General features: G+C 41.7%; 1 protein-coding gene across 1 annotated transcript in view; it reads right to left on the bottom strand.

Moving 5' to 3' along the window:
• Positions 1-19,677, bottom strand: part of LOC132885605 (immunoglobulin superfamily member 1-like) — a 114,293-nt gene that overhangs the window by 5,856 nt on the left and 88,760 nt on the right. The window contains 5 exon segments of the mRNA XM_060920315.1: positions 876-1,124; positions 2,753-3,019; positions 5,462-5,734; positions 11,958-12,227; positions 13,218-13,484. Coding sequence (XP_060776298.1) covers positions 876-1,124; positions 2,753-3,019; positions 5,462-5,734; positions 11,958-12,227; positions 13,218-13,484 — 1,326 coding nt within the window.

Raw genomic sequence — 19,677 nt, forward strand, 5'->3', positions numbered from 1 at the left:
ATGCCGAGATACCTGAATGCTCTCACCTGCCACTCTCCTAACCCAAAAGGTGAGTGTTACTCCCACACCCCCAGGAGACTTCAAATTGGAGCACCTATGTAAGGGACAGTGGCACCAGATACAGAGTTTGGCAGACTCTTTCTGGAAAAGGTGGAGGCTGGAGTACTTGGTAACTCTTCAGCCATGGAGAAAGTGGACCAAGGAGAAGCCTGACCTTCAGGAGGGTGACATTGTTTTGATAAAGGACATTCAAGCAAAATGTAATGAGTGACTTCTTGGACTGATAGTTCAGGCCATTCCCAGCTCCAAGAGCAAGGTCTGTAAGGTTATGGTGAAGACTCTTAGCCAAGGGACAATTGAGGAGTATTTTAGGCTCTTTCGTGATGTTGTTTTACTTATACCAAAGGTGAAAGAGTAAATAGTGTTATAACACACTTATACCAAGCGAGGAGTGTTCTGACTCCTGTCAGTGTTTGTGTAATGTTAGTGCCCTCTGGTTGTGATTTGTGGTATTGCGCCTTTAAGGATACAATCGACCAGTGCACATGCAGAATAAATGCTCCACCACAGAGTTGTCTGTCCAGTCCTTGGAGTAGATTTATCATTTTACAAACTTTCAACAAGATTTCAGTAAAGCACACTCAACCTGGAGTCAAGCCTACTGAATATTTATGTTCGCTATCTGTCTAACAATACAAGTGCCCTATCTGCCAGGACAGAATTATAGTAAATATCTTGTGATGAACAATCAAGTTGCTTAAAAGGTATAAAGGGGCAGTAGTTCATAAATATTTTAAAATGCTTTATGAATGGAAAACTGACTCCAAGACAGCAAAAATAATTTTATTTAAATTAATATTTGAATTATTTCTTACCTCTGACTGAAACCCAGCTTTTCGGTGACTCTCCTCTCTGTGGGTGTTTACAGTGGTAGAAACCTTCATCTGACTTTGAGACACTCCTGATGGTCATCTCTCCTGTAGTCTGGTTCTGGAGAACTGAATCATCTTTATAGAAATCAACACCAGAGTCTGAGATGTTTGTGTTGCGATATAAACAGTGTAAAGTCAGAGGACGTCCGTCATTGACAGGATAGACCGGACTGTCCAGGATCACATCACCATCTGTAGGAAAGAGAAAGATGACACTGAAAACTGAATGTGATTTGTATGTTTCATCTGGAAGGATGTACGTATGTACAGTAGTTTACTACTAAAATGGTTACTCTAAAAGAGGTATGCTACATTCACATTACCATGTAAAAGATAAACTCAAGGTACAAAAGATGTCTCTATGAGGGTGCCACCCCAATAAGGGACTTTATTTCCACAAGGAAAGGTGAAGTTTATTAAACTGAGTTTCTGAGAGTGAAGAAATAAAACCATAGGACATGTTTAAAGGGCAGTGATTTGTGGAAAACTGTGAGATTTTGAAAAAAAAAATCAGTCGAATTAAAGAAGTCAGTCTATAGGGTCCAAACTTCCAAAGACACTTTTTTTTCAAGAAAAATAAATTTACAATACATTTTAATCGTAGTTTATCTTCTTTGTAGCGTTGTACTCATTTCATTGAATTTTAGATTTTTACAGCTACAAGACAACAGGTTTTGAAGCTAATAGAGTAATTATTCAGAGCTACATACTGCCCTGCCTGCAATACAATAAACATCATACAACCACGAATCAGAAAAAATTGTGACAGTATGTTGAAAATTACATTAAAACTGAAGATATGATTTGTAAATAATCTTTGACCTGCACTGCACTCAAAACAATACAACAGCACATTATTTGTTTTACCTCATGAATTCCCCCAAAATAAACGCATTTCAGTTCTGATTCTTGCAACACATTTGTCCCATTCTTCCTGCAAACAGGTCTTAAGGTGTGCCACAGCCCAGGATCATTGTCATTTTTCATTTCAAAATTCTCCATACATTCTCTATTGGGGACAGAGGGGACACACCCTCGTCTTCCACAGCCACACCTTTGTAATGTGTGCAGAATGTGGTTTTGCTTTGTCCTGTTGAAATATCCCTGGAAAAGATGTCGTCTTGAAGATGAATGACGGCCCTTGATGAAGTGCTGTGACCGGAAGTCACAGGCGTTCCAAAGCCCATATCCAGACCACTTCCTATCTTTCTTTGAGGAACTTTGTTTTTAAACATCAATATTTTTCTCACACATTTGTCGACAATCTTTGCTCCTCACAGACTCAGCCTTTCCTGGATACTGATTTTGTACCGAATCATGCACTGTAAAAAAATATTTGTTGTTTTAACTTAAAAAAGTTAGTGCAAGGGCCGCCTTAAAATTTTGAGTTCACTGGAATTCACATAGTAAGTTAAATTGTTGTGAACTTACTATATTAATTTCAGTGAACTCAAAATTTTAAGGCAGCACTTAAGGCAACCCTTGCACTAACTTTTTTAAGTTAAAACAACAAATCATTTTTTACAGTGTGATTACAGTCACCTGTTTCAAGTCACATCATTATTTAACTGTTTCATCTCATTACTCGCCCTAATTTACTCCGTCCCAACTTTTTTGGACTGTGTTGCAGGCCTGAAACTCAGGAATGGATGTATAACAAATGAAATGAAGTTAACAAAACATGAAATATCCTGGGTTCATGCTAATTTTTTTTCTTGTGATATTACAAATAAGATTTCCTTTTTTTATATAACAATACTTTTTTAATGGTCTGGTTTGTGTATTAAATACTGCTGATGAGAACTGATAAAAAGACTCACAGTGCACTGTGATGTTGACAGGATTACTGTGTCCTCCAGATTCAGACTGACACCAGTAAACTCCAGTGTGTGATGTAGAGAGGGAGCTGATGCTACATGTAGATCCTGAATATGATGAACAATTGAACGGTGTCTCTTTGTGTGTGTATCGTCTCACTGTCCATCCAGTAGAGTCACTCTGGTCCTCACAGCTCAGTGAGAGAGAGTCAGCAGTGAAGTGTTGAGTTCTGCTGGGACTGATGATCAGAGACACTGGAGGAGATTCACATGATAATAAATATATTAATATTATTATATTTCAATTTATGTCACTTTTATATTTTATTCCAAATGCAGCTAAGCAGTAAACGACATTAAAAATTGCAGTGTGCTGTAAAGAAGATAATAGATTAATCTATACATAGAGCATAAAAGATCCTAGAAATGACAATTTACTGAGTGAAAAGCAGGCTTGTAGTTCTCGAGTCCAACTCGTGCCCTAATTTTAAGGACTCGTGACTCGACTTGGACTTGAGCACTGATGACTCAGACTTGCATTCGGACTCAGCAATTGGAGACTAAGGCTCGGATTTTTTCTTTCTATTTTGCAACATGCCATAATTATTTGGCATGAGATATTTATATCTACATAACATATCTATATATGTTTACACTAACATTAGTGTACACTAAAGAGAGAGTTGAGAGACTCTCTTCAGCAACAAACGATGTCTCTACGGTTTTCATGAACTCACTCGTCAGAAGGAGTCTTAATAGCAACATTATGAAGAGCTTCTTTGCAATGCACGGCCCTGATATAGGCATTCGTGGTTTGTTTTGTTTTTTACCAAGAAATAAAATATAAAGTGTTAGACATGTTAATGTATTGTATTATCATTAAGCATTACATATAAAATGTGGTAATTAATAATTGAAACTACTTTACATTTTTGGGCAAAAATTTTTTATTCCAAGCTTTTTTTTTTAAATTAAATTAATAAACATTCACACAAAAGAATGAGCAAATAATAAAGTAAATAATGAAGTAAATGTGTTCCCTGTGCCCACTCCTTTCACTGTTACTCAAACATACAGTCAGGATTATTTTAACTGTTATCCACAATGCCAAGATGGCAATGTCCTCCCTTATATGTGCACATGTGCAGAGAGGTTTTAATCTCTGTGTACCTGTGTACCTTAGGAGGTTGACTTGACATACACAATAATACACAATAATATATATCAGGAGGTCAATCAAAATGGTGCGGTTGGAGTGTTGGACTCGACTAGGACTCAGTAGTGGACTCGGACTCGACTCAATTTTATTTTAATGACTCGGATTTGAACACTGGGGACTCGAGACTGGACTTGGACTCAAGGTTTAGTGACTTGACGACAACACTGGTGAAAAGTCGCTTTCATTTTAAAGTGCTGCGCTGTATCAGAGCTAAAACACAAAAACACATTTTTTTCACTTATAATACACACACATACATGTTATCAATTCATAACACCTCACAATAATCTAATCTTTCTCACGCTTTCAGATTCTGCTTTATTATTATTATTATTATTATTATTATTATTATTATTATTATTATTTATTTTTACACTCTGTGTTCAGTATAAAAGTTCAAACCTCCTCCTCTTCAACTCATTCACACTTGAGCATGATACTGGGGAAAATGCATTTGTTCTCTATATGTATGTTCCTCTGTATGTATACACTGCCTGTCCACAAAATGTCATCGTTTGGATTGAAATAAGCAAATACTTAAGAGTTGGATAATTATTGCAGTGATTAATATGTTTCAGATGGCAACAATTCGTTTAACGTGAACTGATGCAGTGAGTAGCTTCTCATTTCTTAAACAACCGTGTCATGGTCATGGAAAAGGTGTTACTATGGTTCAGAAGGGTTAAATTACTGGCCTGAATCAAGCAAAGAAAACAACTAAGGAGTCTGCTGCAATTACTGGAATTGGGTTAAGAACTGTACAACACATTATTAAAACCAGGAAGGATCTTGATGAACCATCAACTTTGAGAAAGAAATGTGGTCAGAAAAAAACTCATGACTGTGATCAGAGATCAATTAAACACTTGTTTAAGATCATTAAAACAGTAAAAAAAAAAAAATCAACAGTAGCCTCATGGCTATGTTTAACAGTGAAAGTAGAAGCATTTCCACATACAAACTGTGAGAGAGTGGCTCAGGAAGCATGAGGAATCATTTTCACACATGAATTGGCCACCACAGAGTCCTGAGCTTAACCACATTTGGGAAGCCATAGCCTAATGGTTGCAGAAGCAGCTTTGGGACCAAAAGGTCATCAGTTTGATTCCCTGGATCATCAGGAATGGCTGAAGTGCCCTTGAGCAAGGCACCTAACCCCCAACTGCTCCCCAGCCTGCTCTGTGTATGTTGTACATTGCTAAATACCATTAATGTAATGTGCTGGAGAAGACTTTACAGAGCGGTTCAATTCCCCCATCATCAATACAAGATCGAGGCTAAAAATTAGTGCAAGTTTGAATGGAAATAAATGTTGTGATGTTGCAAATGATTGCTGAAACAATGCCACAGCTAATGTGCTCCATAATTAAAGCTAAAGTCAGTCCAATAAAATATTAGTGTGAAGCATTTTTTGGTCTGGCAGTGTAACTTACTGTGTGTTATGACCCAGCTCGAGTTTTAACATGTTCTGTCCAGTGCAGTCACATACTCACCAGTAACATTTACCCAGAGTGCATCACTGTAGTGTGTGTAGTAGACTGGGTTTCCTCTTCCAGCTCTGCAGCTGTACTGACCTCCATCAGAGACATGAACTGGTCTGATGGCATAGTGGCCTGATTCTGTTTCAGTCTCAGAGCTCTGTGTTGATGTGCTCCAGTAAAACTTCCATCCAGCAGACTGTGGCTTCAGTGTACAGTACAGAGTCACTGGGATTCCTGTCAGTGCAGCTCCTTTAAGGTCTGATGTGAGTTCAGGTTTAGGTTTTTCTGCTCGAGATGAAACATACAGTTCAGGCGTAATATAATATTTACTGTACTAATCACCTCTACAGAGTGAAAACATTTCTGCTGTCCCTGTGATAATCCTGGTCTCAGGTAAACAATAACTAGGACTAAATATATATTTTTCTACAGTGGTATTACTTTATTAGTGTAGTATAGTAAATTAAAATTCATCATCTTCACATTTATTTGCTGGAAGAGAACCTGACCAAAGATTAGACAATAGCAGGTCCATACATGATGTGATTCTTCGATTCATCAGCATTGTGTGGTTTAATTAGGAAATAACTTAAGAAGTGAATAAGATGATTTACACAAGTGAATGACTTCTTTCTTTTTGATGAACACAAACCCAGATGCTGTGCAATAATGACACATTCTTTTCATACACATTACTCTTTTAGTGGATATTATTCAAAATAAAACAGAAGTAGCTTTTAAGCTTTTTTTTTTTAAGCTCTCAATCGCTGAGAGAACACTTGCGGTCGCTACTCCATACAAGTGTGCGCAGTACCCTGGCTAGGGTAGTTGTGCCTTGCCGAAACATCTAACAGTGTTAAGATGAGTCGCCTTGCCACCGGTAGAGTTGACCAGGTTCACACATAAGTCGTTTATTGCCCAAACTACCAACCGACAATCCTGCTGCCCGAGAGTCTTTCCAGAAACCAGCGTGGTTTGTTTGGGACAGAGTCCCGAGATTTTGTCTGGCGCTGCTTATTCGGGTTATTCGCAGCTAACTTCTATATCTAGAGGCCGTTCCCCTATCCGCAACCTGGGGAGCCGGTGGATGGGAGTTTTCTCTCCACACCACAAAACAGAAGTAGAATAGTTTTTTCCAAATTTCAAATAATAAATAATGAAGGCAATCTCTCACTGTTGTTTCACATGTTTAATATTTGTAAGAATATGTTCTATAATCTCAAAAAGAGCTCCATCACTTCAGTTTACCTGCAGAATACGTTTACAATTCAAACACCTAAACACTTCATTCCTGCTTCTCTAACCTCCTGACTGTGGCTGAAGTTTTATGTGAAGTGAAGTTTTATTAAAATAAGTTACTGTGCCTTTAGTTCATGTAACTCGTAAACATGAGCTAAACTTGTTTTCTTTAATAAAGGATCTGATGTACTGTATGTTTATCAGAGAAATCGGCAAACCCACATTGCGTGTACATGTTTAAAGCAGTTCTATACAGAATACACTTTATATTTTTCACTTTTTTAAAAAAGAATCTGCACATTAGTGTTCATATATAAAAAATAAATCCTTTTCAAGTGTCAATAACATGACTTTGTATCCAGTGAAGCCATGATAGAAATCTTTTCCAAAACAAATCTATGAGCACTTTTTAGTGAACAATTAATAATCCAATAGTTTTTTCTAAACCAGTAGAATGATGACAGACACTCACAGTCGGTTTGGGTTTTTCTGTTGATATGAAATTATCAGCAGATCAGAACTGCTTTTATATTTACAAAATAAGAATTAGTCTTGTCCTCTCTCTGCTTTCTGATTCAACATTTACTGAAAAAGCTACAGTGGAATGACGTTTCTCGAAAGTATGTGTGCAGCTCTTTAGATAAAGAACATTTTATCTTCATATTTATGAAATTCACGATTGACCTCAAGTTAATTGTATTTATTTTTACTTTTTCCATGTGTTTTTTTGCTCCATCTGATGTTGAAATTGTTTTGTTAAATCTGCAATTTGTGTTCATGTATAAAAAAGAAATCATTTTCAGGTTTCAATCACATGACTTTGTATCCAGTGAAGTCATGGTAGAGATCTTTCCCAAAACAACTCCACAAGCACTTTTTAGCGAACAATTAATGAACAAGTAGGGTTTTTTATTGTTTGTTTGTTTTCTCAAACAGTATAATGATAACAGTGCGATTGGGCCGATCAGCTGGTAGAGAAGATTTGATGAAACCCAAACAGGCCTGGAGGTAAATTTGCATGAAGGTCTGTATTAAGATCAGTGATTAGATTTGTACAAACTCACAATTGTGGAAGATTTTAAAATCCATTGTTCCTTATTTACAGCTGACAAGTTAACTGTTCTAGCAGTTCTGTGTTTAATCCCCCAGCCTGTGTTTGTGCTGAAAGTGTCAGTTAAAGAGAAAGGGTATTGTGCTTTCGAGTCAGGGTATTGTATTATTTATTTATTTTTACCCCACTGGCACCACACTAATTAACATTCATACTATGACAAAAAAGCATTGTTACATCTAAAAATACAAGAATTCAATCAGAATACCAGCTTCCTTCAACATATAAATTAAAACAAACACACACACACACACACACACACACACACACACACACACACACACACACACACACACACCAGTTCACTCAGAGCTTTCTTTTAGCTCCCATAGTGTGGAACTCAACACAAAATCCCTGGCTGACAGACACAAGGCAAAATGTTGTTGAAACTAAACAAGCAAACAGGCATCACAAAACTCAACAACTTGTGACAACAGACACAGAGAAGTCCAATAAATGTCCTTAGATGTTTCTGCATGATACACACTGTCCACATGCTGGATAGTGTGTATCATGGCGCTCTGAGGTTTATCATAAACTGTGGAGCTCTAACTCATCACTGTGTCTTATACACTAAAGTAAATTGGCCATCTTTATATGCGCGCCGGCTCGGCCATTGGTATGTCTTTATCTACAAGGCTATCCTTGAGATGGTTCCATCTTCTTTATCATCTCTTTTAATCCTGAATAATAGAGCCTACAGTCTTTGTTCTCTGGACTTTTTACATTTTACTGTTCCTAGGGTTAGAACAGAAATGGGGAAGAAAGCTTTTAGGTTTTCTGCTCCAACTACATGGAATAATTTGCAGTCAGAGCTCAAACTCTATAATCTGGTATCTCTGAATGTATTTAAGTCCATGATAAATCCCATTGTTTCGAGGCTTCATGAGTGCAAATGTTTTATCTCATCTCATCTCATTATCTCTAGCCGCTTTATCCTTCTACAGGGTCGCAGGCAAGCTGGAGCCTATCCCAGCTGACTACAGGCAAAAGGCGGGGTACACCCTGGACAAGTCGCCAGGTCATCACAGGGCTGACACAGACACAGACAACCATTAACACTCACATTCACACCTACGGTCAATTTAGAGTCACCAGTTAACCTAACCTGCATGTCTTTGGACTGTGGGGGAAACCAGAGCACTTGGAGGAAACCCATGCGGACACAGGGAGAACATGCAAACTCCGCACAGAAAGGCCCTCGCCGGCCACGGGGCTCGAACCCGGACCTTCTTGCTGTGAGGCGACAGCGCTAACCACTACACCACCGTGCCACCCCAAATGTTTTTTTGAATGGAAATTGTCTTATTTGACCTTGACTTGATTTTGTAAATTCAATTGTTTATTTGTATTTTTATGTCTATGTCTAAGGTGATAATGTGTTAGAACTGTTGTTTTTTTGCTGCCATTCTTGCCCAGGTCTCTCTTGTAAAAGAGATCTTCGATCTCAATGGGACAAACCTGGTTAAATAAAGGTTATAATAATAATCATCATAATGTTTGATAAGCATTTCATACAGCAGGTTAGAGATGATTTTCTAGTGTGGTTATGTCACTGTATGGAATCTGACTAGGGACTAATTCTGTGTGTGTGTGTGTGTGTGTATATATATATATATATATATATATATATATATATATATATATATATATATATATATATATATATATATATATATATATATATATATTATGGCATGCCGTTCAGGAAATTAATCTTTGAATATATGGAATGAATCCCCAAATATATTGAATGAAACTTTGAATATATGGAATGAAACTTTGAATATATGGAATGAAACTCTGAATATATGGAATGAAACTTTGAATATATTGAATGAATCCCCGAATATATTGAATAAAACTCTGAATATATGGAATGAATCCCCGAATATATTGAATGAAACTTTGAATATATGGAATGAAACTCTGAATATATGGAATGAAACTTTGAATATATTGAATGAAACTTTGAATATATTGAATGAAACTTTGAATATATTGAATGAATCCCTGAATATATGGAATGAAACTTTGAATATATGGAATGAAACCCTGAATATATGGGATGAAACTTTGTATTCTGCCCCCGCTCCCACAGCTCGGCAGACAGACAACAGGTCCCAAGAAAAACTCTGACTCAGAGGAGAGTATTAGAGTATATTGAGAAACGCTGTAAAACTCTCATCATCTCTCTCTCATTATCTCTAGCCGCTTTATCCTTCTACAGGGTCGCAGGCAAGCTGGAGCCTATCCCAGCTGACTACGGGCGAAAGGCGGGGTACAGGGGTACACATAAACACAGACAACCATTCACACTCACATTCACACCTACGGTCAATTTAGAGTCACCAGTTAACCTAATCTGCATGTCTTTGGACTGTGGGGGAAACCGGAGCACCCGGAGGAAACCCACGCGGACACGGGGAGAACATGCAAACTCCACACAGAAAGGCCCTCGCCGGCCACGGGGCTCGAACCCAGGACCTTCTTGCTGTGAGGCGACAGCGCTAACCACTACACCACCGTGCCGCCCGCTGTAAAACTCGACAAATAAATTTTACAAATTAGTTTTATATACAGAAAATACCGTTATACAAATATGATCCACGAGGGAAATGACTTTGTCACCGTAGCTTCGTTGCACATAAAAGAAGTAAACACTAATAAAACCACAAGCATTGGCCAGAGTGTTAACAATGTCTTTATTGTTTAAAATAGCCGCAACCACATCCTGAGCCGACTGACTCATTTTTGCTGCAGGACGGCGGCAGTGCCTTCATGACGTCAGCCAAGTTTCATTCCATATATTCAGAGTTTCATTCAATATATTCGGGGATTCATTCCATATATTCAAAGTTTCATTCAATATATTCAGGGATTCATTCAATATATTCAAAGTTTCATTCCATATATTCGGGGATTCATTCAATATATTCAAAGTTTCATTCAATATATTCGGGGATTCATTCCATATATTCAGAGTTTCATTCAATATATTTTGGGATTCATTCCATATATTCAGAGTTTCATTCAATATATTCGGGATCATTCCATATATTCAGAGTTTCATTCAATATATTCGGGGATTCATTCCATATATTCAAAGTTTCATTCCATATATTCAAAGTTTCATTCAATATATTCGGGGATTCATTCCATATATTCGGAGTTTCATTCAATATATTCGGGGATTCATTCCATATATTCAAAGTTTCATTCCATATATTAAAAGTTTCATTCAATATATTCGGGGATTCATTCCATATATTCAGAGTTTCATTCAATATATTCGGGGATTCATTCCATATATTCAGAGTTTCATTCAATATATTTTGGGATTCATTCCATATATTCAGAGTTTCATTCAATATATTCGGGGATTCATTCCATATATTCAAAGTTTCATTCCATATATTCAAAGTTTCATTCAATATATTCAAAGTTTCATTCAATATATTCGGGGATTCATTCCATATATTCAGAGTTTCATTCAATATATTTTGGGATTCATTCCATATATTCAGAGTTTCATTCAATATATTCGGGATCATTCCATATATTCAGAGTTTCATTCAATATATTCGGGGATTCATTCCATATATTCAAAGTTTCATTCCATATATTCAAAGTTTCATTCAATATATTCGGGGATTCATTCCATATATTCGGAGTTTCATTCAATATATTCGGGGATTCATTCCATATATTCAAAGTTTCATTCCATATATTAAAAGTTTCATTCAATATATTCGGGGATTCATTCCATATATTCAGAGTTTCATTCAATATATTCGGGGATTCATTCCATATATTCAGAGTTTCATTCAATATATTCGGGATCATTCCATATATTCAAAGTTTCATTCAATATATTCGGGGATTCATTCAATATATTCGGGGATTCATTCAATATATTCAAAGATTAATTTCCTGAACGGCATGCCATAATATATATATATATATATATATATATATATATATATATATATATATATATATATATTTTTTTTTTTTTTTTTTTGGGGGGGGGGGGGATTAATGTTTCATACTTAAGATGAAACGCTGTAGTGGTCCGTGATAGAGTCCTCAGTCACATGTGAAAAATGCATGTAAAACACTTTCAAATGTTAATGAAATATGTGAGATAAAACACACCTGATACAGTCAGTGTAACAGCATCACTGGTCTCTGAGCTCTGAGAGTCACTTCTCCTCCCACTGCAGGTGTATTTACTGCTGACATCATTTCCTACTGAATCAAGACTAAACTCCTGTGTTGTTCGGTATGAGCGTGTGTAATCATTCCTCTTCCAGCTGTATGTCCACTCAGTGTCTCTTCCTCTCGGTATCTCACATCTGAAAGTCACTCTCTCTCCTCTGAACACCTCCTTATCAGGCTTTATAATCACCACAGGTTTAGGACTCTCTGTGGAAAAATAAATACGACTACTTTTATGCATTAATTAATTCCCAACACCATTATTTAAATGAAGAGTAACATTTTAAACTGAATACAGTAAATCTGCTCACATGTAAATGATTAAACTCTGTCAGAGGTGGACTGAGTCATTTTAACAATCTCTACTAATGAATTAAATGTAGATCACAATTTGAAATTAATCAGATTAATGTACTGAAAATGTAGATCTTTTTCACTATTGATTGATGTCTGAATGACAGTGTGTTTGCTCTCCTGTTTTCCTGATTATTCATCATTAGGAACACTGAGTGTCAGCAAGGGAACAAGAAACTAAAGGGAAAAGATTCACAATAATGCTAGAAATAACTGACAGGATCATTTGTTTACCCTGTTAACAGGTATATTTAATATAAAAGAAAACAATAGCTCTGTAATACACACCCTTACTCATCACCACACACCTGTACACACACACACACACACACACACACACACACACACACACACACACACACACACACACACACCTGTTATCACGTCATAACCCCTCATACACACTCACTCTCTCATCTCTCTCATTCTTTCAGATTCTACAGCCTCTTACACTCAGGGGTTCAGTATAAAAGTTTGACCCTCGTCCTCTTCACTCATTCACACTCAGGCAGGTCTCGACTCGAGCATGCTGATGTTTCTGAAGCAGTAACTTTATGAAGCCCCTTTTACAGCCTCTGAGCTGCTTGTTAAAAGAGTTTTACAGGTTTTGTTGGTGACATTTTCTCCCAAATCTAAACTAGTGTTGTGTCACCAGTTCACCTCACACCAGCGCTGCTCAGCCGTGATCACACTGTCTCTCTTTAATAACTTTCATAACATCAGTTAGTTAAAAGAGTTCTCTGTATGCCGTTGTCTAAATATTGCTATATTGTGACACTGTTCACATGGTGTTTATATGTTCAGTGTTGTACAGAATCATTTAACAGAAAGCTTCTTACTCACCAATAACATTTACCCTGAGTGCATCACTGTAGTGTGTGTAGTAGACTGGGTTTCCTCTTCCAGCTCTGCACTTGTACCGACCTCCATCAGAGACTCGAACTGATCTGATGGTGTAGTCGTGTGATTCAGTCTCAGAGCTCTGTGTGGGGGTGATCCAGTAAAACTTCCATCCAGCAGACTGCAGCTTCAGTGTACAGGACAGAGTCACTGAGTGTCCTGTCAGTGCAGCTCCTTTAAGGTCTGATGTGAGTTCAGGTTTCAGTTTTTCTGTTAGAAATGAAACACAAGCTCAGGGTGTGAAGTCTTTACCGCACTAATCACTTCTACAGTGAAACACAGTATTACTGTATTACAATATGTCGGGCCACCGCCCGACTCAGGCCGGGCAGCCGTCCGGCCTGCAGCTGACTCCCCCCCCGACGGGAGAGAAGTCCGCCACAACCATCTGCGCCCCTGGCCTGTGTATCACCTTGAAGTTAAAGGGTTGGAGTGCCAGATACCAACGGGTGATCCGTGCATTGGCATCCTTCATGCGGTGGAGCCACTGGAGAGGCGCGTTGTCCGAACAGAGGGTGAAAGGGCGTCCCAGCAGGTAGTAGCGGAGGGCGAGGACCGCCCACTTGATCGCGAGGCACTCCTTTTTGATCGTGCTGTAGCGCCCCTCGCGTACTGACAGCTTTCTGCTGATATACAGCTCTGGACGGTCCTCCCCCTCCACCTCCTGGGACAACACCGCCCCTAGCCCTCTGTCCGACGCATCCGTCTGTAACATAAAAGGGAGAGAAAAGTCAGGGGAGTGTAAAGTGGCCCCCCGCACAGTGCAGCCTTTACCTCAGAGAAAGCCCGCTGGCATTGCTCCGTCCACTGGACCGGATTTGGTGCCCCCTTTTTAGTCAGATCAGTCAGCGGGCTGGTGACGTCCAAATAATTAGGTATAAACCTACGATAGTAGCCAGCCAGCCCCAGGAACTGTCTCAACCCCTTTTTGGTCTTGGGCCTCGGGCAGGCCGCAATTGCTGCTGTCTTGTTTATTTGGGGATGCACCTGCCCGTTGCCCAAGTGGAAGCCCAGATACCGTACTTCCACCTGCCCAATCGCACACTTCTTTGGGTTGGCTGTGAGACCCGCTCGCCTCAGCGACCTAAGGACGGCCCTCAGGTGTTGTAAGTGCCACTGCCAGTCATTACTATAAATAATTATATCGTCGAGGTATGCGGCCGCATAGGTGGCGTGGGGGCGTTGGACCCTGTTCATCAGCCGCTGAAACGTAGCGGGCACCCCAAACAGCCCAAAAGGAAGTGTGACAAATTGGTGTAAGCCAAATGGTGTGGAAAAGGCCCTTTTTTCTCGGGATAATGGAGTCAAGGGGATCTGCCAATAACCCTTTGTCAAATCCAGCGTCGAGTAAAAGCAAGCCATGCCTAGCCAATTGAGCAACTCATCAATACGAGGCATTGGGTACTCGTCGAATTTATGCACCGCGTTGACTTTTCTGTAGTCCACACAGAACCGGACCGACCCGTCAGCCTTGGGAACCAAGACCGCTGGGCTGCTCCAGTCACTGTGGGACTCCTCGACGATGCCCATCTCGAGCATGGCCTCGAGTTCTTCCCGAACCACTTTTTTCTTGTGTTCGGGTAGCCTGTAAGGGCGGCTACGCACTACCACCCCCGGGGGCATCTCAATGTGGTGCTCTATGAGGTCGGTGCGGCCAGGCAGGGGCGAGAACACGTCCGAAAACTCGGTCTGCAACTGGGAAACCTCTGCGAGTTGGGTCGGGGAGAGGTGGTCTCCACAGGGGTCGGAGAGGTATGCGATGCCAATGCTCCCTTTTGAACCTCCGGCCCCAGCTCCGCCTTCTCCGGAACCACCGACACCAATGCTACGGGGACCTCCTCGTTCCAGAGTTTGAGTAGATTGAGGTGGTAAATCTGTAGCGTCCCACCCCTGTCCGTTTGCCTCACCTCATAGTCGACGTCCCCGACTCGCCGTGTGACCTCAAAGGGTCCTTGCCACTTGGCGATCAATTTGGAGCTCGACGTGGGCAATAGTACGAGTACTTTATCTCCCGGTGCGAACTCATAAACTCATAAATTTTTCCCCTCGGAAAAAAATGTGGACCGACACACAACACCTTCACCCCCTGTGCTTCCCCCAATGCCTCGTCTTGCACCAGGCTTTGGTGAATTGAGGTCTGATTACCATCAGAATCCACCAACACCTGATCTGTATCCCCTTGGATACTCACTGGTATGCGATACGCTCTGGCCCGATCGAGGGCAGCTCCTGGCGTGTCGGGGATCTGAAACACCGTGCCCACTTCCATTGCCAAACACTGCTGTTGGAGGTGGCCTGGCTCCCCGCAGCGCCAGCAAACTGGCCCGGGCTTCCTCTCTGCACCGGTGCCCTGGGGCTCACTCACCTGAGGGGGGGAAGAGACAGACACAGAAGGGAAAAATGGGAGGGCACCGCAGGTGCGACGTGCCGGCTGGGGTGGGGCCAGCCCCCGCCTTCGCGGTGGGAGAACGGGGCGAGGACGAGACACAGGAGGAGAGAGGGGGAGAGAGAGGAGAGGAGAGAAGAGGATGTCCTCTGTCCTGCCGTCAGAACAGCCGCCAAATGGTCCTCCGCCAACTTGATGGCCTGATCCAGTGACGCCGGGCTGTGGCACTGGACCCACTCCGCAGTTCCCTCTGGCAGGCGGACAATGAACTGCTCCAGCACCACCTGATCGAGGATTCCCTCAGCGTCGCGGTTGTTGGCCCTCAACCACCACCAGCAGGCGTCCCGGAGCTGCTGGCCAAACGCAAACAGCTGGCCGACTTCCTCCAGCCGCAGAGCGCGGAAGCGCTGTTGCTGTTGTTCGGGGGTGCGCCCCACCTGCTGAAGGATGGCCCAGCGAAGGTCTGCATAGGCCAGCCAGCGGTCGGCGGGGAGCTGAAGCGCAGCCAGCTGTGCCTCGCCCGTTAGCAGGGGGAGGAGGCGCACCACTCGCTGTTCCACCAGCCAGCCCAAGGCCTCTGCTGTCTGCTCGAAGAGCGTGAGGAAGGCCTCGGGGTCATCCTGCGGGCCCATCTTGGCTAGGGTAAGGGAAGAAGGGCCCGCGGCAGTGGAGATGGTGGACCCCGCCGACGCGAGGAGGTGCTGGAACACCTGTCGATCTTCCTGCTGTGCCAGCACCAGGGCCTCGAACCGGCGCTCTTGCTCCTTACGGAAGGTGACTTGCGCCTGTTGCTGGCTCTGCTGGGCCGTGGCAAGGGCGTGGACCAACTCTGCGAAGGGGGAGGACTCCATGGGGCTGTTCTTTTCCTGTGCTCCGTCCCGGGTTTCGGCACCACTGTGACATTTCGTAGGAGGGGGAGGAGCACAGAAAGACGGCAGGCCAGAATAAAAGTTCCATAACTTATGGTTTATTTGTTCTTTTCAGACACAAAAATAACTCTCCCAGTCACACACACACACACACACACACACACACACACACACACACACACACACACACAAGGCATCTCGTTCAGGAGAGAGCTCACTTCCTCTGCTCTCTCTCTCTTTATATAGGGCGCGGTCACTGGGAAGACACACAAACACAGGTTAATTGACATCAGGTGTAGTGATTCTGCCACTTACCTTCCCTGACTCCGCCCTCCTGTCACAGACCGTCGCTTGACCACGCCCCTGCTGCCACACGCACCATCGGTTTAATCCATATTTTATCAACTTATGGCCTATTTACAGTGGGGCAAAAAAGTATTTAGTCAGCCACCAATTGTGCAAGTTCTCCCACTTAAAAAGATGAGAGAGCCCTGTAATTTTCATCATAGGTACACTTCAACTATGAGAGACAGAATGGGGGGAAAGAATCCAGGAAATCACATTGTAGGATTTTTAATGAATTAATTGGTAAATTCCTCGGTAAAATAAGTATTTGGTCACCTACAAACAAGCAAGATTTCTGGCTCTCACAGACCTGTAACTTCTTCCTTAAGAGCCTCCTCTGTCCTCCACTCGTTACCTGTATTAATGGCACCTGTTTGAACTCGTTATCAGTATAAAAGTCACCTGTCCACAACCTCAAACAGTCACACTCCAAACTCCACTATGGCCAAGACCAAAGAGCTGTCAAAGGACACCAGAAACAAAATTGTAGACCTGCACCAGGCTGGGAAGATTGAATCTGCAATAGGCAAGCAGCTTGGTGTGAAGAAATCAACTGTGGGAGCAATTATTAGAAAATGGAAGACATACAAGACCACTGATAATCTCCCTTGATCTGGGGCTCCACGCAAGATCTCACCCCGTGGGGTCAAAATGATCACAAGAACGGTGAGCAAAAATCCCAGAACCACATGGGGGGACCTAGTGGATGACCTGCAGAGAGCTGGGACCAAAGTAACAAAGGCTACCATCAGTAACACACTACACCGCCAGGGACTCAAATCCCGCAGTGCCAGACGTGTCCCCCTGCTTAAGCCAGTACATGTCCAGGCCCGTCTGAAGTTTGCTAGAGAGCATTTGGATGATCCAGAAGAGGATTGGGAGAATGTCATATGGTCAGATGAAACCAAAATAGAACTTTTTGGTAAAAACTCAACTTGTCGTGTTTGGAGGAGAAAGAATGCTGAGTTGCATCCAAAGAACACCATACCTACTGTGAAGCATCGGGGTGGAAACATCATGCTTTGGGGCTGTTTTTCTGCAAAGGGACCAGGACAACTGATCCGTGTAAAGGAAAGAATGAATGGGGCCATGTATCATGAGATTTTGAGTGAAAACATCCTTACATCAGCAAGGGCATTAAAGATGAAACGTGGCTGGGTCTTTCAGCATGACAATGATCCCAAACACACCACCCGGGCAATGAAGGAGTGGCTTCCTAAGAAGCATTTCAAGGTCCTGGAGTGGCCTAGCCAGTCTCCAGATCTCAACCCCATAGAAAATCTTTGGAGGGAGTTGAAAATCTGTGTTGCCCAGTGACAGCCCCAAAACATCACTGCTCTAGAGGAGATCTGCATGGAGGAATGGGCCAAAATACCAGCAACAGTGTGTGAAAACCTTGTGAAGACTTACAGAAAACGTTTAACCTCTGTCATTGCCAACAAAGGGTATATAACAAAGTATTGAGATGAACTTTTGTTATTGACCAAATACTTATTTTCCACCATAATTTGCAAATAAATTATTTAAAAATCAGACAATGTGATTTTCTGTTTTTTTTTCTTATTTTGTCTCTCATAGTTGAGGTATACCTATGATGAAAATTACAGGCCTCTCTCATCTTTTTAAGTGGGAGAACTTGCACAATTGGTGACTGACTAAATACTTTTTTGCCCCACTGTATTTATATCTCACATCAATGCACATATTGGTAACTTATTAAGCCTGCGTTTCACCATCAATCTACAATGTAATTTCTGGTGGCGCAGAACTGCTGCGATTCGGGCACGAGAGCACTTGTTTGTTTGTTAAGTTTTTATTAAGTGTTTGTGTGTTGAGAGTGGGGTCTGCTGAGTGTGTTGTGCATATGTTTTTTGTTAAGTTGTTCATCGAGTTTGACAAGTTTTGCATGATGGAAGGGAGGATGGTGGGAATTTTCCTGCTGGTGATGTTGATCGCGTCTGTTGTTTGCAACATTACTGGATATACTGCCACCATGTCTTCTGTGGGGCGCAATCAGGTGCAGCGGGCCTACGGGAGAGAATGGCTGCTATCCCTGCGAACGAGAGCCTCATTAGACCCTGGCCTGTTGGATTATATACTGGAGGACCTGGTGTGACGGCAAACAGGAAAGAAGTCGTGCAAAAGAGGCAGGAGGGGTGGCATCCAGCACCGACTTCGATGGAGGTGGGATAAGTTACCACTGCCTTCAATAATTTTCAGCAATGCTTGATCACTGAGGAATAAATTGGATGAGCTTCGTTTGCACACACGGGTTTGCCATGAGTACCAAGAATCCTGCCTCATGATCTACACTGAGACTTGGTTTCAGGACGACTTCCCGGATCCTATGGTTCAGGTACAGGGGTTCTCAAATGTCCGTATGGACGGTAACTCAGGGAAAACAAGGGGAGGTGGCGTGTGCGTTTTCATCAAGGATTCTTGGTGTCGGAACTATACAGTGAAAGACAAGGTGTGTACACCTGATCTAGAACTCATATGTTTAAGTTTAGGATCATTCTATTTACAGAAGGAGTATGGGAACATCTTTATTTGTGCGGTGTACATCCCACCTAGTGGGAATGCATCTAAAGCTGCTGTGCGAATTGCGGATTGCGTCCATCAGCAATTACAACCCAAACCAGATGCACCGGTATTCGTACTTGATGACTTTAATCTCAGCTGCGCGCTCCCTGGGTTTCAGCAGTATGTAAAGAATAGCACTCATAAAGATAAAATACTGGATAAATGTTATGGTAACATCAATAGTCCATACACTGTTAAAATCAGACCTCCTCTCGCTAAC

This window comes from Neoarius graeffei, chromosome 1 (assembly GCF_027579695.1).
Source record: "Neoarius graeffei isolate fNeoGra1 chromosome 1, fNeoGra1.pri, whole genome shotgun sequence".
NCBI lineage: Eukaryota > Metazoa > Chordata > Actinopteri > Siluriformes > Ariidae > Neoarius > Neoarius graeffei.